The following is a 19,744-nucleotide window of genomic DNA, read 5'->3' on the forward strand; positions in this document are numbered from 1 at the left end:
TATGGGCCAGTTGTGCTGATTTTTCCCCCCTCTTTAAAAATATATTTATTAAATGGGATGGCTCTTTTGGAGGGAAATGGAAAGAGGTATCTGGAATAACTATGATGATGCAAGAAAAAGAAGACATCAGTAAAACTTGAATTTTAAAAATATTATTTTTTGCTCCCAAAATCAAGACTCTGCTAAACAACTGCCACAGCTATATAATCTATGATCATTTGCCCGTTCTACTATCCTCTTACTGGCTGTGTGGTCTTGAGAAGTCACTAAAAAAGTAATACCAATAATAATGGCTACTATTTTTATAACACTTCAATGTTTAGAAAGCATTTTACATGTTATTTCATGAGTCAGTACTATTATACCTATTTTGCAGATGAGGAAAGTGCGATACTGAGAGGTTAAGTTACTTGTCCAGGATCAAACAACTATTAAGACTCTGAGGCTGGATTTGAACTTAGATCTTTCTGAGTCCCAAGTCTAGTACTTAGTAAATCCACCATTCAAACTTGGTAAAATACAGAGCAATATACTTGATCTCTTTGGGTTTGTATTTTATATGCAACAATGGGCAAGAATAGATGACTTCTAATGTCTTTTCTAGCATTAACATTCCAAATCTATGCATACTCAATTGTATAAAATCCCCCAATTCTATAAACTCAATCTAAACAGGAGAGCTGAAAATTAGGTTATACCATTGGAGATTAAAACTGATTCTATAATTACATACCAAGTGACTTGGAAGCAAATTTAAATCACTTCAGACAATCTATATAATATTTTGTTACTCAAAAAAAGTGTTAATATAGAAAGATGAACCAGATGGTTTTAAAGAGTCTTAGTAAGAGTCTTTGTATCTAAAGAGGTCATAAAAAGGGGGAAAAGTTACTTTAAATAACTCTTTTTGTGGTGGTAAAAAATTGGAAATTGAGGGATGCCCATCAACTGAGGAATGGCCTGTACAAGTTGTAGTTTATGAATGTAATAGAATACTGTAGGCTCTATAATAATGAATATGCAGATTTTAGAAAAACCTGGAAAGACTTACATGAACTGAGACTGAGTGAAGTGTGTAGAACTAGAATATTGTACACAGTAACAATGACATTGCAATGATCAACTGTAAATGACTTAGGTCTTCCTAGCAATACAAAGATCCAAGACAATTCCTAAAGATACATGATGGAAAATACTATCCACAACCAAAGAAAGAACTATGAAGTCTACGTGCAGATCAAAATATACTATTTTCACTTTTTTGTGTTATTTTTCTCATAGTTTTTCCCTTTTGTTTTGATCTTTTTAAAAACATGACTAATGTAGAAAGATGTCTAAAATGACAGTACATATAGAATTTCTATCAATTTGCTTGCTATCTTGGAGGGAAGGAGAAAGAGGAAGAGAGAAAAATCTGGAACTCAAAATCTTACAAAAATGAATGTCAAAAACTACCTTTATATGTAATTGAAAAAAAGTAAAATACATTAACTGGGTGGGAAGGGGGGAGAGAAAGACTGCTAGTAATGTGACTTCTATTCCCAGGGTATTTGTTTAAACCACTTCCTAGTCTATACAAGAATTCTCCTCATAATCCCAAACACAATGAAATAAATTTATTCAATTAAAAGAATATATTTTTCATCCTAACTAATTAATGGAAGACTCCCTACAGCTATTTAGAGACCAATAGCAAGAATTACCCAAGTGACTTATTATTAGCCTGTAGTCAAAAGATGACTGATTGTTTCAGTAGTTCTCTAACTTCAAGAATTTATCCAGGTTAGATAAAACAACATAAACTGCCTTCACTACTGTTTTTGAGTAAAGATTTTTCTTAAGTTCATTATACATATTCTAGAGCCCAAAGACTCCAGGAAGCATTCTAGGTCAAAACAACTAAACTGAGCATGCTATTTTAAATACACTGGCAATGAGAACAGAAAATAGGATATAAGGAATCTGCACTTCTTCTATTCAATAGAAAACTAGAATAATTACCAGCTCTTTGAAAGCCAACCAGGAACATTTCCAAAGACATTCCTATGTATGCACAGAAGTGAAACAGACTTCTTTCTATACAATCCACAAATAAAGATTTTTACAACCATAGGACTTTTTGGTAAATATATATATTAGTACCATCTTAGGGTTTCTACTATATCTCCTCAAAAGACTTTTTTTCCAACTACTAGATATCCACAAAATTAATGGGGGCTAAAAAAAGAGAGAAGAAAGTTTAAAAAATTCCCAGAGATCAAGCTGCTCTATACTTATTTCCCCTTCCTAAGGAAAAGCAATATTAATAGATCCTGCTAGAACCAGAAAGCAACTCTCTAGACTGATCAACAATGATGATTTATAGACAGATTATTTTTAACTCAGAATCAAACCCAGCCACTCTTTTAGTGATGACTCAGGTCTTCCCAAAATCTATGGGCAGATCATGAACTAAACCACCTCAAATCAATGAAAATTAATACCCTATCCACTATTACAAACTAGCTGGTCAAAAGCTGAAGCTAAAACTGATGGGTCTCTCAGTAACTGAACTTTTTTTTTTCATAGCATCCATCAGCAAACAAGCCCAATTCTCATTATTTATAAACAAATCCTTTTATCTTTTTTATCTACTCAACCCCCTAACTGCCCTTTTTTTCCTTCAGTAATGTGAAAAGAAAAGTTATCTCCTCAAACCTACATATAAACTGAGAGAAGAATACAATTTATAGACCCATTGGATTTTGGTTTGAATTTTAGCCCCGGACCACTTGAGCAATTCCCTTTTTTAAACATTCATTTTTTAAAATCTGAATTCCAAATTCTCTCTCCCCTTTGCCCCTCCCCCATCCATTGAGAGGGCAAGCAATGATATCCATTATAAATGTGAAATCATGCAAAATCAGCCTGTTTCTTCATCTATTAAATGAGAGATTAGCCTATATATGACTTCTAAAGTCCATCCTTCCTAACTCTTGACCCTATGACCTACAGTTAGTTAAAATCTTTTTTTTTTTTCTCAACATGATCTACAAAGGAAAAATGAAATACTTATAGACAAGGTACTGTATTTTCAGAGATCTTTTTCTATAGCTACAGTATCATATATTCCAAACCAAACTCAATAATGGTATAAAAAAAGATATTCCTTTTGTAAAAACTCATGAGGTTCATAGATTTGAGAGCCTGAAGAGAGGCCTTTGAAGTCATCACGTCCTAATCCACCTTACAAATGAGGCCCAAATAAATGAAGCAATTTAACCAAAATAGTAGGTGGTAGAGCAGAGATTTAAAGTGATGAGGTCTAGGTTTGGGGGTTTCCTTTAGTAGGGAACCAAATGATGAGGTCTAGATTTATGGAACCAAAATGAGATTAGGGTTTCTGATGGTCAGGGAGTTAAATGATAAGGTCTAGTGGCAGGTTCGGTGTTCAGGAAACCAAATGGAGAAATTTGGTTCCCCTGCACTCCCTTGGGATTCAGTGCAAGGGTAGAGAGTTTTAGGGACTCCCTTCTGGAGGTGCAGAGATTCTCTGTAAAGGAATTTGCAGACCCAAAAACCTAGATTGCTAAGAGATTTATTATAGGAATTGGGAAGTTAGAAATCCTGACAGAAAGGCATAAAGTCTATTTAGGGAAATAGGTGAGGATAAAGAGAGGGTGGCACTGGAAAAGAATTTTATCCAGTGGGCAGAGGTTTCCTTGGCATCACATGACATAGCCTAGCATGACATAGCTGGCATGTTTAGAACTTCTGCAAAGAGAGGATTTTAGTTTGGCTCTTTTATAATAGGAGCTTTGGCTACAAGCTGAAGGAGGCTCATGGGTGGAATCCCAAATTGGCTCATCTACTTGCTGGGTTTCAGCTTGAGCTGGAATTTGAATAGAATTCAATGAGTTTCAATAGGATTGGAATTCCATTTGCTATATAACAAAAAGAAACTGTCTAGTTTCCCTTGGGTGGGGTCCCTCACTGAGGCAGAGCTGAAGATTTTCTCCTTCAAGAAGTTTTAGAGTTTTGGGGTCCCTTTTTCAAAAATAAGGTTCTCTGTCTGCAAATACAGGAGCCTATCCGCAAGCTCCAAAATGAAATACAATGCATTTTCTTGAAGTTAGAAATAAGAAACTGGCTTTGCTGGAATATTTTCTACAATTCTCTCCAATCTCTCCCCTCTGAAGTGGTCACCCTCCATGCCTGGAATATCTTACAGAATCTCTCACTTTCTTTAAGACTATGTTTAAGGCACTTTCTTCTATACTAAGGCTTTCTGGATGGGATTCCCCAACTGCAACTATCCTCTTCCCCAAACTACTCTTTATTGAACTAGTTTGCATTTATTCCTTATACTTATTTATGTACATGTTTCCCCTAACAGAATCAAAACCCCTTAAAAGGGATATTTCAATCTTTATCTTTATATTCCTACTGCATAGCAAAAAACCTGGAACTTAGTATCCATGGCTCTATTATATTTCTCCTTCTGGCTTTTTGGTTTCCTCCATCAAAAAAAGGGAAAATAAGTCTCAATACTTTACAAGGCTTGGCTTTCATAGCTTCTTTTTTATTATTCCAAAAAACTGAGTATTGAATATAATGAAAAATGGGAAGTTGGGGGCTGTGAATTTCATTTATCTAAACAATCAAAGCCCCATCTCTCAATCTCACATATTTATCATATCCTAAAACCAAGCTGTACTTACAAATAAGCAAAAAGTTTTGGTGGTCTTTGCAACACAAGCAACCAAAAAATTCTTCAAAGATTTAAAGTGGAGTGTGGAAGCTAATTTATTCAAACATATATTTCAAACATTTATCCAAGGCAAAGTACAATGCTAGTATAAAAAATACAAAATTTGTGAATATAAATGGAAAAAGCTCATATTTCACTACATATACATCTGGCTCTCAAAAGTATATATGCCCAAGGCTAATCAAAAGGCAGGGAGCTAGTACCTGTGGAAGGAACTAATTCATAACAGCATTTAAAGAAATGGAAAGATCTTAGAGAAGTGTTGGTTGGGGTAGGAGAACAGAAAAGTTGGGGAAGGAAGAGACAGCATTAAATTCTAGATAGGAGGCCGGTTTAGGGTTAAGAAAACTTGAATTTAACTAGAATAAAGCACAGATACTACCACTCCCACAAGATAGCAAACTTCAAACTGGTGATAAAATGTGGAAAACCCTTCTTAGCCAAGAGTAGCAGTACAAAATTAATAAACTGAAAGTTTATTGAAAATGGGAGGTAGGGGTGAGGAAGAAGGGTATCTCCTCCAAAAATGGTGGTTTTAAAATGTTTTACATAGTAGGCACTTAATATTTGTCAAAAACACACAACAGAAAAAGAATTTTGCAAAAATAAAATGAATAAGCTTATTCCCAAAGAGACTTGAGAAGATAGCTCCCACAACTTCTTTAGAGGAGGAAGAAAGGATTGGGAAACCAGAGGTCCATAAATGCAGAATATTCCACATTTTCTGATTTTTTTCAATCACTGCTTTTGCTGATTTTTTCAAACTCTTTCTCTTTTTTTCATTTTTAAAAGAATTCTATGCTAGTTCTCTGAAAGAAAGAGAGAAAGATAGTAAAAGAAATTTAGGGCATGTAAAAAAAAATTCATTTAAAAGGCAATTTTAATGCTGAATTTACTGACATCCCATCCTACTCCCACTCTGTTCTCTTCTTTTGCTTCTGGATCAATACGATGATTGAAATCACTTAAAAATGTTTTTAAGATTAAGAGGGAGCTAAAAAAACCACTGTATTCCCAATCTCCTTAGAGCCCCATATGATTTTTGAAAAAATCATTCCCTAATCTGAACCTTGTTTCACTAATGAATAATTTACAGTAAGCATGCTATTTGGCAGCTTCCTTAAGAAGGGACTAAAACATTTGACCTACAACTTTTCTTAGGTCTAAATTGGATTCTTTGGCACACTGATCTGTACTTGTTAAACATGCAAAAACAAGCACCAAGAAGAATAAAAACCCAGAACAAGCTACCAACCCTTCTAAGTAGTTCCCTTGGTTTCAACTATCACTTCCACCTAGGTGATTCTGAAATCTGTTATTGGCAGATGATCTGAGTGAATTTTAAGGCCTCTAAAATCAAAATTACATTTCCCCTAAACTTGCTTCTCCACCTGAGCATCAAGAAGAAAGAACATCAAGTTTGTATTCAGAAAATCTGGGCTAGAATTTCACTATGACCTTGAACAAGTTATTGTCTCTCTGGACCTCATTTTCCTCATCTAAAAAATGAGGAGAATGAATTTAAGATTTTTCTGAGGTTCTCTCAAGCTCTGAATTATAGCAAATTTTTCTAGTAAGGTACTGTGATATATAAAAAGAGTCCATTTGGAGTCAGAATACCTAGAATGCAATTCTAGTTCTACCACTGTGACACTGGGTAAATCATATCTTCTCAGAAACTCACTTTCCTCATCTATAAATTGAGAGGACTGAAATAATTTCTATGATCCAGTAATCCCACTTCTATCAGTGTCACCACCATCAATTCAATGAGCATTGTTCAAAACCTCTTTCTTTAATCTACTATATCCAATAGGTCACAAAAGGCCTGTCCAAATCCACTTGCACAATATTTCTCACATTCCCTCCTTTCTATCCCAACTGGTCCAAACCAGCATGGGCTCATTACCACCCACCTGTTTACTATAAAAACATGATTTTAAGTCTTCCTACCTCCAGTCCATCATTCGAATGGATGCCAGACTTGTTTATGCTCCTGCCAAACAGGATCATTCACCATTTCCCACTCTCCATGTTCCCAACTCTGCATCTTTTCTGACACTTCTATACTCCTGGAATGCAATCTACACTCCCAAAATTCCTATCTATTCTTTAAAACCCAACTCAAATACCACCTCTTTCACTAAGCTTTTTCAGTCTTTTCCTACTCTACAGCTACTAAAGAACTTCCACTCAATCCTGTCCTCACAAGAGAGGTACAAAACAAAATGCTCTTATTATAATTAATGTGGCATTAACTGGATAGCCTCCAATCTCCCCCAGATGCTAGCACAGTGTTCTGCTCTTAAGCATTTAATGAGTTTCTGGAAGTGAAAAATAACTAGGACAACACTATATGACCAAATTTTAAAATAAAACTTTCCTCCCCACAAACCTTCAAAAGGGTCAAAAATATTTTTGAAAATTGACAAATGCTGATAAGTAGGTATAGCATCACTCAAAGACAAAGAAAGAGTTCTACTAATTCACCTCTGAAGGATTCTTCTAACCTTAAAGATCCTAAGCTCCTACAGGGATTGTGATATATTCTGAAACAAAAATCAATAGATGTAGTTTGACAAGGAATAATCCTTTTTTTCATGTGAAGCTTAATTATAAATACACCTTCATGTCCTGAAATCAGGACTATCTCAGGAAATCTAGAACATGGTCACTATAGACAAGGCAGCACTGTCTGAACACAAGACTGTTCAGTAGAGTGCCCGAGACAGTCTTGTAACAGAGCTTCAGTATCCATGTCTAGTAAAGGAAAATGAATATCAATTATATTCTCAGATACCTCTTTTTTTTTTTCCCTTGGTGTTTTGAGAAGGCACTTTTCTTTCTTAATGCTTTCTTTCCTTGGTTTTCCTCCAAGTGTACTGAGCCACTTCTCTAGTTGAAAACATTATGTTATAGGTCATAATAATATTCTCAGAGCAATTTGAAGTATGTGGAGTACTTTCTTTACAATATAGGAGTATATTAGTCATATTTTGCAGTTGAGGAAACTAAGGTTCAAAGATGTTAAGTGACTAGTCCTCAATCATACTGCTAGGGCTCTAAAACCAGGTCTTCTAAATCCAGTGTTCTTCCTACTATACTACATTGCCTCATGTACTCTCTTCAGGCAAATCTAGAAAGCAATGCATGGTAGAAGAAGCACTGGATTTAGAGTAAGATCTAGATTTGGGTCCTAGGTGTTTTTTTTTTTTTTTTTTTTTTTTTTTTACTAGCTAGAAGTCAAAACATATGTGAGCCTCAGTTTCCCCATCTGTAAAATGGAGATAGCAATATTTGCATTATCAACATATCATAAACCTCAAAGTTTATAAAGAAGAAAAATAGCATAGATACAAAATGTTTATAATCCAGAAATCAACACATTTTATATTCACAGTGCCTGGCACACAGGAGGCAATTACTAAATGTTTGTTGATCTATTGATTCACAATTAATATTGCTACATTATCTTTAAATAGCTCAGGGTTAGCTGGGTTACACAATGATAAAAAATGCTGCACAAAATACTACAAGATTCTGTACTCAGAAAAATAGAGTCCAGATATAGAGAAATTCCTCCTATTTCAAAACTGAGAAAATAGGCCTCAAGTTAAATGATATGGCTAAGGGCAATGCACATATATATGTTACATATATGTATATGCGTTCATATATAATACATACATTTATACACACAGAGAGAACCAAGATTTAATCCCTATCTCCTGACTCCAAGCTCAGGAATCTTTCCACTATTCCTCACTGCTTCCCTAATAACCAATATTTTTGACAATATATCTTAAGAATGTCTCCTATGAGTAACAGACAAAACATTCAAGCTTCTTATCATAACCTACTGATGAAGGGGAAAAAAGGCCAAAATACTGAGATACTGAAAAACCACAAATCTCTAAAAGGAAGCAAACATTTAAAGGATCAAAGGGATATTGAGAAGACATCATATAGGATGATATATTCATTAGGTTAGAGATCACCTAGTCCAACTCCTTCAGTTTTAAGATGTAAAATTAAGGCCCAGAGAGGCAACAGATTTACCCAACAGTAAGCAAGCACCAGTGTTAGCATTTGAATCCAAATCCTGATTTCTAATCCAGCATTCTTTTTTTCATACCACTGTTTCTTTTAGGGTTTCCTTTTGGTTCTGCCCTATCAAGACAAAGATTATTATCAATCTGCAGATGACAATGCTGGGATCAGCTAAAATGTCTAATTGTGATTGAATAAGAAATTAAAAGAAATAAAAAATGTCCTTAACAGGTTAGAACCTTGGGCTAAATCTAACAAGATAAAATCTAAAGGACAAAAAAGTAAATCTTACATTTGGTTTCCAAAAAAATTTTGCTATGACAAGCTAGAATGTTTAACTAGCATAGCCCAGCGCTGTCTGAAATAACAAAGATTACCTGAAAGAGAGAATAGCAGTTACTCTCTGATGCCATTGGACCAGATTAGGGCTATAGTTTTAATATCTCTAGCCCTTGAACTCAATAAAATGTTCATAACATATTCACAAAGCATGCCATATGGTGACTAAGTACTTTACTGTCTCACTTGTTTTTCACATATATTATTCTCCTCAAAGAAAAAAAACAAGCTCAGAGTGGTCAGGGCATACAAGCAGTAGGTGGCAAAGATGGACTAGGTCAATTCTGGGGCTTTCTATAACTGCCCAACATGTTCTAAGAAATATTTGTTGAATAAAGGTTGATTCCTTATAGAATTGTAAGCTTGAAATTTATTATGGTAATAACAGTTAGCATTTATAGTGTTTTCAGGGTTTGCAATTTTAAAAACTTGAAGCTATTTACATTTTCAAATTATACAAACCAATTACCAATTGTTATGGAAAGTAGTAATTTCATTAGTCCTAAAACTATTTCCATAGAAATTCAAAGGGGATAGGATGGAGTCAGGACAGTTGTGTGGTTCTCTAGATTTGAAGAACAAACTGGGACTTTCCAGTCTTTTTCACAGTAACATTCTCTTTCAGTCCTTGGCAGATAGATTCTCTATTTCTAGTAAAATGAGACTGCAGAAAAATAAGTGCACTACAAGGAATTAATTTGTTCATCAGGAGTAATGAATTTAAAGCAAAAGACTGATCCCTATTCCACAAGTACACTGGACAAGAACATAAATAAAGAAGAGTTGGGGAGGGAAAGAGAAAGGAGGGGAAAGAAACCACACCGCCTGAAAAGAGAGAGAGCGGCTTCAGAGGGGTCATAGGCTGCTGCCGCCAGAAGAACAGAAGGCCAGGATCCACCGTCTCAATACTTTGAACTACAGTCAGGCCCACCTATGCACAAGCATCCTGGGAACAGAACAGTTACTCATTCCTAGGAAGACAGGTGAGTCCTCATCTCCAAACAAGAGTAATGGGGGCCACAGGTCTGGAGCAAAAAGGAAGAGCTAGGAGCAAATATCGGCTGAGGTCCTTCAGTTCTGTCAATTCCCCACCATTAGCAGCACCACCATTTCCCAAGGTGGAAGGGCAGGAAAAAAGCCGGGAAGATACATTACAGAGATGTAGGTATGAGGGCGCAGAGGGATGACACATCCTACACCCTTTCCTACACGTGACTTCTCCCCCAGCAACCTGCTCCAAGGAGGACTTGGTCTCTCCAATTTGTCCCCTAATCTTGCTTCAAGAAGTCCTTCTCTAGATCTTTCCCCAAAACCAGGCCTCTCCCTTACCATCCTTCGTTCCTTCACCCTCCCCCCAAGCCCTCCCCTCTCCGCCGCTCCTTTACTCTCAACAGGAGCCCCTCTCCCCGCCATTCTCCGTTCCTTCACCCCTAACAAGATCCCTTTTCCCCACCAGCTTTTTCCTCCTTCCCTAACCAGGACCCTGGCCTTATTCCCTCTAACAGGACCTCGACATTTACACTACCCTGAGTTCCCTCCCTCCTTGCCTCTATTAGGTAAAGGAACGCAAGAATAAAGAAGAATAAAGAAAAATAAAAAAATAAAAAAAAAAACTCCCCGCCATTACCGCTCTCACCGCCGAATTAGAGGAAACCTCGGGTCCCAGAGGTTAAAAGCACGCCCTACCCCGCCCCCACCTGCTCCAGCACTTCGACTCCACAGCACCACCCCCCAACACTCCGCCCCACCGCGTTTAAACAGCGCTTGCGCAATAGGGTCTCCCGGGCCCCATTCCACGCCTGCGTACCTATGTGCGTGTATTCGCCATGGTGCGTTAAGGGGTGGGCCCCTTACGGTCGGCGGCGACGCTGCCTCGCCCCCTGCAGCTTCCCCCCCCTTCCTCCGCCTTCCTCCCTCTCCCCCCTCCCTAACTTTGCTCTCTCCCCGCCCTCCTCCTCCTCCTACCCAATCTCTCCCTCCTCCTCCCGTGTCCCTCCTCCCCTTTCCCTCCTCCCCCAGCCGGGAGCCGCGGCCGCCTCAGGAGCCCGGAGCCCGAGCCGCCCAGCAACATCCCCTCCCCCCGCCCCCGCCCACCCCGGCCCGGAGCCCCGACTCGAGCCTCGGAGCGGGAGCCGAGTCTGCGCCCGAGGGTGAGTAGGCGACCCCTTCCCGCGCCCCCACCCCCCAATTCCTGAAAATACACCCCAGTCTAAAAACAGGGAATATAATTATGCGGACCCCCAAAAAAATTTGCCGACCCCCACCAGAGTTCCAGATGTGCTTCGCACTGTATCCGACCCCCGCCCTCGGAGTACCCAGCTGTTTGGGGCCCCCACCCCACCTTTTCACCCACCTGCCCATTCCAGGTGTGTGCCCTTCCCCCCCATGATGCACCCTCCGGGGTTCCTTTCCCCTCCCCTGCCCACTCTTTTTACGGCGATCCAGATGTTGTGGCCTTCCCTCCCCCTCCCCTAGATGAAGCTTGAGTTTGGTGGTTTGGGGTTTTTTGTTGCTGTTTGGGGGGATTTGTTGGGGTTTTTCTTTTTATTTGTTTGCGGGAAGGAGAAAGGAGGGAAGTGTCGCATGATCTGATAGACTCCGTGGATTTTACCGCCGCCCCCCTAGACACAAACACGCGAGCACGCGCGCGCGCGCACAAACACATACACACGAGTGGAATCTTTCCCTGCGCTGGGCCCCAGGCTGCGGTATGACTGCTTTGTGCCCCCTGGCCCAGACTGGGGGGACTGAGCCGGGGAGTGGGGGAGGCGGGGTGACCGAGAGGGCCTGGCCGGGGGGTTGCGGGGTGAGAGCGTGTGTGTGGATGTCTCAGCTTAAGCTCGCTCGTGTCCTTCCCACCCGGCACAATGCAGTCTTATTCACGGCGCTAGTCCGGGGCTTGGAGCGGGCAGTGGAGAAAGATCTGGGCTAGCTGGAGCCTGGGAACCAGGGCTCCTCCAGGACCCTCCTTTTCTGGCTGAGGCTGGGAATTTAGTAACACTGGGCTGCTGCCCCTTGTCCTGCTCGAAGGCCAGCGGGATGCCAGGGAATGGCGAGAGGGTGGGGGGGAGCGCTGGCTGTCCTTGGTGCTGCCACCTGCCTGGGTCGTTGTGGACATAGACTTGGCATCCACAGGGGACGTCTGTCCACAGTTCTGGCTCCTCCAGTAGCAAGGGAGTGTGTGTGTATGTGTTTTGGGGGGAAGCTGCTGCCTACTAGAGAAATGGTGCTGATGCCAAGGAACACTGAGGTTCTGGAGTGGGGAGTGTCTGCTCCAAAGCTGAAGAATACTGCCTTCCGTCCCCTGAGTGAAAAGAAAAGGTTGGCAGGGCACCGGGATGGCATGAGAGGCCAGGCCCTGGCATGCCCAAAGGGTTGCATGCTGGGACCTGTAGTTCAGCCTGCTTCCCATGGGTCGAGGGATCCATATAGATTGGCATCCCCCTATCATGTACCCTCCTAGGTTATAGAAACACAGGAGGTCACTCAGTGTTGGAAGAGACTTGTAAGATCATCTAGCCAAACTCTGGTTTTCACACTAGAGAAGACGGATAAAGCAGTGACTTGGCCAAGGTCACACAGCTAATTTGTGGCAGACCTAACACTGGAACGCAGGTCTTGTGGTCTCCAGGCCAGAGTGCGTTTCCTTATACCACACTGCCTTCCCCTGGTCCTGAGGAGCCCCACCATCACTCAAAGGGAAGAGTAGACCAGGAAATAGCTCTCTGGAGAAGCCTCCAAGGATAGCACAGGAAAGACCCTAAGTCACATTTTCAAAATAAGCTTAGTCATAGCTATCTTTAAGAAGCCCCAAAATAAACCCTGTTGTTTTTGTGTTTCTTGTCATTTTTAATTTTTTTTACCAGCTCCTTCCCCTATTAAACAACCTGATTATAACAAGTCCCTGTTATGCCACAAAGTTTCTCTTAAGAAAGCAAAAGCCAAATTAGAACTAGAAAAAAGATTAGAGATCACTATTCATACACACACACACACACACACACACACACACACACACACACACACACACCCCAGTTTAATAGATGTGAAAAGTGAGATCTAGAAAGTGTTATGTCCCAGGTGACAGGACTCCAGCCTCAGTTTCCTTAGCTATTAGTCCAGATGCCTTTTTTCTATGAATAATAACTTAATTTTAAACCCAGGGCTTACTGGTGGGAGAAATTTACACTCCAAACCCTGAATCATAAATGTCCACACTTGATAGATATGTATACTCCCTGGGCTATACCCTGACGTTCTAGAAGATATGGAGAAGTTGGAGGTTGAGAAAAGAAATCTACCAGAGGGAAAATTAAATTTTATACTATCACTACCCAGTCCCCAATGCAGCTAATTGGTATAATGTGGATAAAGGATCAGGAAGAGCTGAGTTCAGACTATATGTGTAACCCTAGACAAGTCACTTCACTTGTAAGATGGGATCCTATTAGAAGGGTTGTTGTGAGGATCAAGTGAGATGCTATTTGTAAAGTACAATGTCTGGCACATAATAGATGCTATTTAAAATGCTTAATCCCTTCCCTCATTCCTTTCAAATTACTTTGATAATAAATCATCTTTTTTTATTCTCATACTACTTGTACTTTTCAGGCCCCTTCTCAAAGTTTAGTCCTTACTAGGACATTTCTTCAGAAGGCAAAGATGTTAACATCTCTGTGTTATCAACAGAAGGACTGGGCATTAGGGATTTATCCAAGGTCATAGTTACCTAACTAAAACTAGAGCTCTAGTCTCTTATATACCACGTTAAGCATCCTTTCAATAAATACACTGTCTGAATGTAATTACAAGTCCTAAATTACAATTTCTCTTTTTGTAGTTCTACAATAATAAACTTTAAACTGTGACCCTCACAATAATAAAATCCTGAATTGGGCTGAAAATAAACTCTTTTCCAATTTAAATTAAGCATCTCAATAAAACTAGGGAAATTTCTTGATACCACTGGCACCCCAATAAGAGGAGGAAAGTTGCTACCTGTTATAAGAATTCAACTCTTTTCTCTTATAGAAGAGGCTTATATATATTATAGGCTGTAATGAAAATTATACTAATTTGGTTGTCAGAGGACCAAATTTCCTAGTTTTGCATTATATTAGCTTTTTACTTTGGGCAAGTTATTCTATACCTAATTCATCTGTGAAATGTGGGCAATAGCTTACAAACTTACAAAACCAAGTTGGATTAGAGCTAGATGAGAGGGAATTTGGAAATCAACTTTAGTCCTTGAATTCTTGTGAATATCAAATTAAATATTGTATATTAAAGGTCTTTACAAATTATATAGTGTTATATAAGTAAATGAACTATTATATTACTATTCCAATCCTCTTCAAAATCCTAAACTGTATAAAACCTGTTCCTCTGATTCCTTTAACTCCCACCATAACCTCTGCCATTTTTCTCTTCCTTCTGCTCATTTCTTTTACTTTCATTGACTTTACAACTATAGCTAGAATAACAGTCTAGCAGAGCTCCTTTTCAATTTCAGTTCCATAAACTAGCAAAGCAACTGGCATGACTCTTACCTACTCACCTTGGTTGGGTAGTTAGGTCATGAAAGGTCTCTTGCCCTTCAGGATATGGAGAATGGGTGTGGATAGTGCCACACAAACTGCCAGGCTCCCCTGATATGGAAGGGAGACTGGAAATTGGAGCTTGAGGGGACTTTGTCTTTGTATCTTGACATCAGAATACACTGTGGTATAGGAGAAGGGTGTTGCAACAAACTCTGGAGTAAAGGAGAATGCTTTCAGGATGAAGAGGGACCTTGAAACAATATTGTACCCCTAACTTAAAGTAACAGTCTTCTGTATATTTCTGTTTACATACCCAGGTTCATAACACAAGTATACAACGTATAGAGACAGAAATGTACACTTTCATGTACCTGAGAGATAGGCCATAATTGACATGTTGCATTTTCACAGCAGGACTGACATTACACATCTTCATACACAAAGTTCAGTAATTTAATAATCACTTATTAATTGCCCTTACATACCTTACTTAGGCACTAGGACAGGGGGGAATAGTGTTACCCATTTACATAGATACAAACATCAATCTATGTGGTCTGTCAATTGGCTCTCTCTTCTACTTCCCTCCTAAAATTTCCCCATATGGTATGGTAGAAAGAATCCTTGTTTTGGAGTTTGAATCTCTGTTCTACTTCTTACTATCTGTATGATCCTACACCAGACTTCTTTACTCTGTACCTTGGTTTATTTCCCTGTAAATTGAGAGAAATTTCAACTATTTGATTTCTAATGATCCTATGAACTTCAGATCCATTATCATTCCTCTTTTCACTACAGCCTCCAGTTTATTAGATCAGGAAGATCTCTTGCCCTCCACATAGAGGCAACCCTTGGGGAATGACAAAGGGTTTGAGTGGGGGAGCAGAGACCCACTGAATCCTGTCTAGGGGAGGTGAGAAGAGGCTGCCTTCTCTCCGAGTCCCTGACACGCCCCTGCGCTTGTTGTTTGGCCTCGGGCTTGGCAGTTCCTGTCCCCAGGCCCCCAGCAGTCTCCTCTCCTACTCCCAGAGACCCCTCTTGGGAAGCTAGCAAGTGACTGAGTGTGGGGAGGGAGGAGGGAGAGCAAAGAAGCTGGTACTTTGGCCTCCTTAGAGCTTTCTCCTCTAGCCTGAGGTTGACACCCCACCCCCCACCCCTTATCCCTTTGGGGCCTGGGCTGCCTGCAGCTGCTGCCTCCCATTCCCCAGGCTCTCCTAGAGCCCGGGTGTCTAGGCCACAGATTGGTTGGTCTTTCTCTTGGGATAAGGGTACTATTTGCCCCACCCTAACATACTTCTCAGAGGGAGCTTAAAGAGGTCTATAAATAACAGAGGTGAAGCCAGGCCTGCTGAGTAAAAAAAAAAAAAAAAAAAAAAAAGGGGGGGGGGGAGCTGAAATATTATTGTTTCCTCTGAAATTAGCCCCCTCCCACCCTCGGAGGGCCTTATTGAGGAGGGTAAACCTGAAGACCTCCCACTCTCCCCTCTGGTCTACCAATGGTGCAACCTAATTGAGGGTGTGGCATTCCCAGATAGCACTGCTCTATGAAAAAAGCTTAGCATTCCGGGAATTGTAGTCTAATATGGGCTAAATGAGGAGAAAACGATAGGAAGAAAAGAATTTCTTTGTAAGATTTAAGAAATAAAAATTTTTATAAGAATAAATATAACCTAAAATATAGCCTAAAACAGCATTAAGACCGTTCTCTTTTTAAAATATATAGCAATATTATATGGGACTTTAAAAGATTGCAAATATCCTGAACATCCGTTGTTGAATGGCTATGTAAACAGTGACACAAAATTTTCATGATATTAAAAAAAAACAAAACAGATCTTCCTAACATTTAGATCTGTTGGTAGATGGGGGTTGTTTAGGGGTTGTGGGTTCCTCTACTGGTATAGATTGGACTATTTAAAAGTACTGAAGTCCCTTGAAACTGTAATTCTGTGATTTTCTTGGCAGCCCCTATGTAAGAAACAGTTCAGCAAGAACAGCTTGAGAAAGCTGGATTGGAAAGAAAGGGAAGAAGAAAGAATAGGTCACAGGATTTAGTATATTACCAGAATCCCTCCATCTCTGTGACCATGCATGGAGATACTCTGGTGAAGGGGACCCAGAAATCCATACTTCTATTTGAAACCTAGACTCCCCTTCCTTCCTTCACAAGGATAGAGGGGTGAGAATAGGGAAAAGAAATCTAAAGTAGTATAAGGTGAGCTAATATTCTGTTTTTGTTGATGCCATTTAAATGTGTCATAGTACCTAATACTCTGTCTTGATGGTAGGTGCTTGGGACATATTTATTGGATAAATGAATCAATAAGAAATTTTAGAACTAAAAGGAATATTTTCATTCAACCTATCCTTTTTGCATGTGACACCTAGTCTATAATTGATAACCATTTTTCCTGGAAGGTGGCTACACCTTCCACCCTTGCAACTGGAATAAAATACCTGCATTCTTTAATGATCTTCTCTAGTTCCATTGGCCAAAAGTATTAATTGCTTAGTGGTCAGCCCTCCAAACAGTGAACTTCTCTTATATAAACATATATACAAGCTATAATTAGGCTGCTTTTGAAGCCTTAATAATTTAGCAGGAGGCTCAACAGTTCCAGCTACATTGTCACAGCCTTCAAACCTAATCACCTCCACACTGTGATGGAGGAATTTAGTATGAACAGGATAGATTGCCTACCCTGACTCTTTTGTATCCTCCTACAGGCAGCCACACTGATGTGGTTTAATCTAAGACCCTCTCCATTTAACATCACCATCCATTCCTCTCACAGATACTCCAAAAGCCCAATTCTGTTCTTTCTTTCCCTGGTCTTCAAAAGAGTCTAAGCCTTAGAGGATGGGAGGCAGGAAAGAATTGGAAGGAAAAGGAAATGAGAAATGAATAGCAAGGAGCTTCAATCCTGTTCTTATTAAGGAAAGATAGGAGGAAAGGACTCTGAGTCCAATTCTATGGAGTTTAGGGTGGGGCAGGGCACATGAGTTAGACTCTACCTCTCAGGTTAGCCCCCTCCCTTACTTCCCCAACAAATCCATGGCTTCCTCAGTCAGATCTTCCCATTCCCAGAGTTCCTCAGTCTGTCTTTATCCTTCCTACTGGTTTCTCTGGATGAGAACTAAAGGCACCCCTTTTCACTCATACTGCTTCTTAAGGCTGGGGGATGAAAGCAGGTAAACCCTAAGAACTTCAGCTGACCCTTTTCTTCCCTCCCTCCCCTCCCCGCCCCACCCCCCAACAGGAGGACGATGCGGCAATAGCAGTCACGATGCCCTTTCCACTGGGCGACTCGACACTCAACAACTCAGAAACCAAGGATTACTGTTACAAAGCCCGGATCAGAAGCACTGTACTCCAAGGACTGCCTTTTGGGGGGATTCCCACAGTACTTGCACTTGACTTCCTATGCTTTCTTGTGAGTGCTCCCTCCAGTCCCTTCTGTGAAGAAGTCCCTTAGCTCTAATCCCAGAACATCATTGGGAAGACACATAGTTCCATCACTGCATCTCACAGTCCTTGAATTTCCCTCTGGATGCTACACAGATACCTATTCAAGCTGCAGACCTCCTAACCAAAGCCCCAGCCTTCCTGTTCATACATAACTAAGGGATTCCCCCATGTTCTTTCCCTCTTCTGCTAATGTGCCCAGCTCACATCTTTGGCCTCAGACCCCCATCTTATGTGAACCTCCCACTTACTCTAAACTCCAAGACCCCTAAATTGTCAACATTGTCCTTTCCATATGGAGGACGTGCAGAACCCTAGTTTTGCCAATCTTTTCCCTGTATCCTTTGCCCCAGTTGTTGCTGTTCCTGTTCTCTGTTCTGCGCAAGGTGGCCTGGGACTATGGACGACTGGCCTTGGTTACCGATGTTGACAGGTGAGGATGGAGGAGGGGGGAGGGAAATAGGAAGGGAAGAGACAGACAAGAGTTGCCCCTGTTTTCTAAACCTTTGCCTTTCCCTTTATGAGGTCCCCTCATTTTCTCTTTTCTGAATGAATATGACTATGCTATTCTCCTATCCCTATATCTATTGTTTTTTTTTGGATAGGGGCATATGCTTTAGGGTCTTGGGGGAAAGTACTGCACTAAGAAGTGATCTTCAGTTAGAAGGCGATACTCACCAGGGGGAGGAGGGTCATGGAAAGGGTGCTGCCACCCCCTCCCCTGCTGACCTTAATGCTCTCTATTCTCTGTCCTCAGGCTGCGACGCCAGCAGAGAGACCGAGTGGAGCAGGAATAGTACGTGGGGCATCAGCCCCTCTCTTTCCCCTGCAAACCATCTTCCCTTGTTCCCTGGCTTTCTCACTTCTCATCTCTTGCCATTTTGATGTTTTCTTTTGCAGTTTGTCTCTCTGCAGTCTCATGGTGGTTTCGGGATTAACTCAAGCGGTGTGCTTTGCAAAGCAGGGAGTTCCTCAGCTTGTCTCTGGGTTTTATGCACACATATACAGACACACATACACACACAGGGGGCTTGTGACATACACATTCCCAAAATTGATTATCAGAAGGATTATAAGACTGGAGCTGGGGCACTCTTCTAGATATTTTATTAATAAGAGGGTTCATGGGACATTGAACCGCTCCTACTTGGACACACTCAAAATCCCCCTCAACTGCAGAGACAAGAAGGAGGTTCCCTGTAGCTTCCTTCCCTCAAATCCCTATTCTTTAGATTCCAGGGTCCCCTCCTTACTTCCTTGGCCTGGTGGCCAGGAAGTATCTCCACCCCCAGCTGCAGGATCAGAACTGTCCAAGGGGCACCGTCTCCTCCCCTTCTCCCAGCCCCTCTCCTGGACCTGCCCCTCTTGCCTTGGTCTCTGTTTGCAGGATAGAAGCCGCTTTTGCTGCTGCTGCTCCTACTGTTGCTGCTCCTACTACTACTGGGGGGAGGGGGGAGCAGGGTAAAGGGCCAGTTCAACAGGTGTCTCCCACCACACACACACACCCTCACAGGATAGAAATTGGGAACCATCTCTCCTCCTGTCAGACTCAGAACCAAGGGAGAAGGGACTTTGGATCCTTTATAGAGCCTGCAGTTT

General features: G+C 40.8%; 2 protein-coding genes across 4 annotated transcripts in view; one reads left to right on the forward strand and one right to left on the reverse strand.

The window, feature by feature from the left end:
- MRPL14 (mitochondrial ribosomal protein L14) overlaps positions 1-11,039 on the reverse strand; it is a 35,814-nt gene extending 24,775 nt beyond the window's left edge. Inside the window, exon 1 of one of the 3 annotated variants that reach the window (XM_051997054.1) lies at positions 10,947-11,039. The gene's annotated coding sequence lies outside the window, so the exon portion shown is untranslated. Of the gene's footprint in view, positions 1-10,766; positions 10,882-10,946 lie in introns of those variants that run through there. The other 2 variants (XM_051997053.1, XM_051997052.1) reach the window with 2 other exon arrangements.
- Positions 11,040-11,197: 158 nt separating this feature from the next.
- The window catches only part of TMEM63B (transmembrane protein 63B), a 36,107-nt gene continuing 27,560 nt past the window's right edge, over positions 11,198-19,744 (forward strand). The window contains exons 1-4 of the mRNA XM_051997051.1: positions 11,198-11,289; positions 17,940-18,113; positions 18,499-18,578; positions 18,903-18,941. Coding sequence (XP_051853011.1) covers positions 17,967-18,113; positions 18,499-18,578; positions 18,903-18,941 — 266 coding nt within the window. The 5' untranslated portion in view covers positions 11,198-11,289; positions 17,940-17,966. The remainder of the gene's footprint in view (positions 11,290-17,939; positions 18,114-18,498; positions 18,579-18,902; positions 18,942-19,744) is intronic.

This window comes from Antechinus flavipes, chromosome 4, assembly GCF_016432865.1.
Source record: "Antechinus flavipes isolate AdamAnt ecotype Samford, QLD, Australia chromosome 4, AdamAnt_v2, whole genome shotgun sequence".
Lineage (NCBI taxonomy): Eukaryota > Metazoa > Chordata > Mammalia > Dasyuromorphia > Dasyuridae > Antechinus > Antechinus flavipes.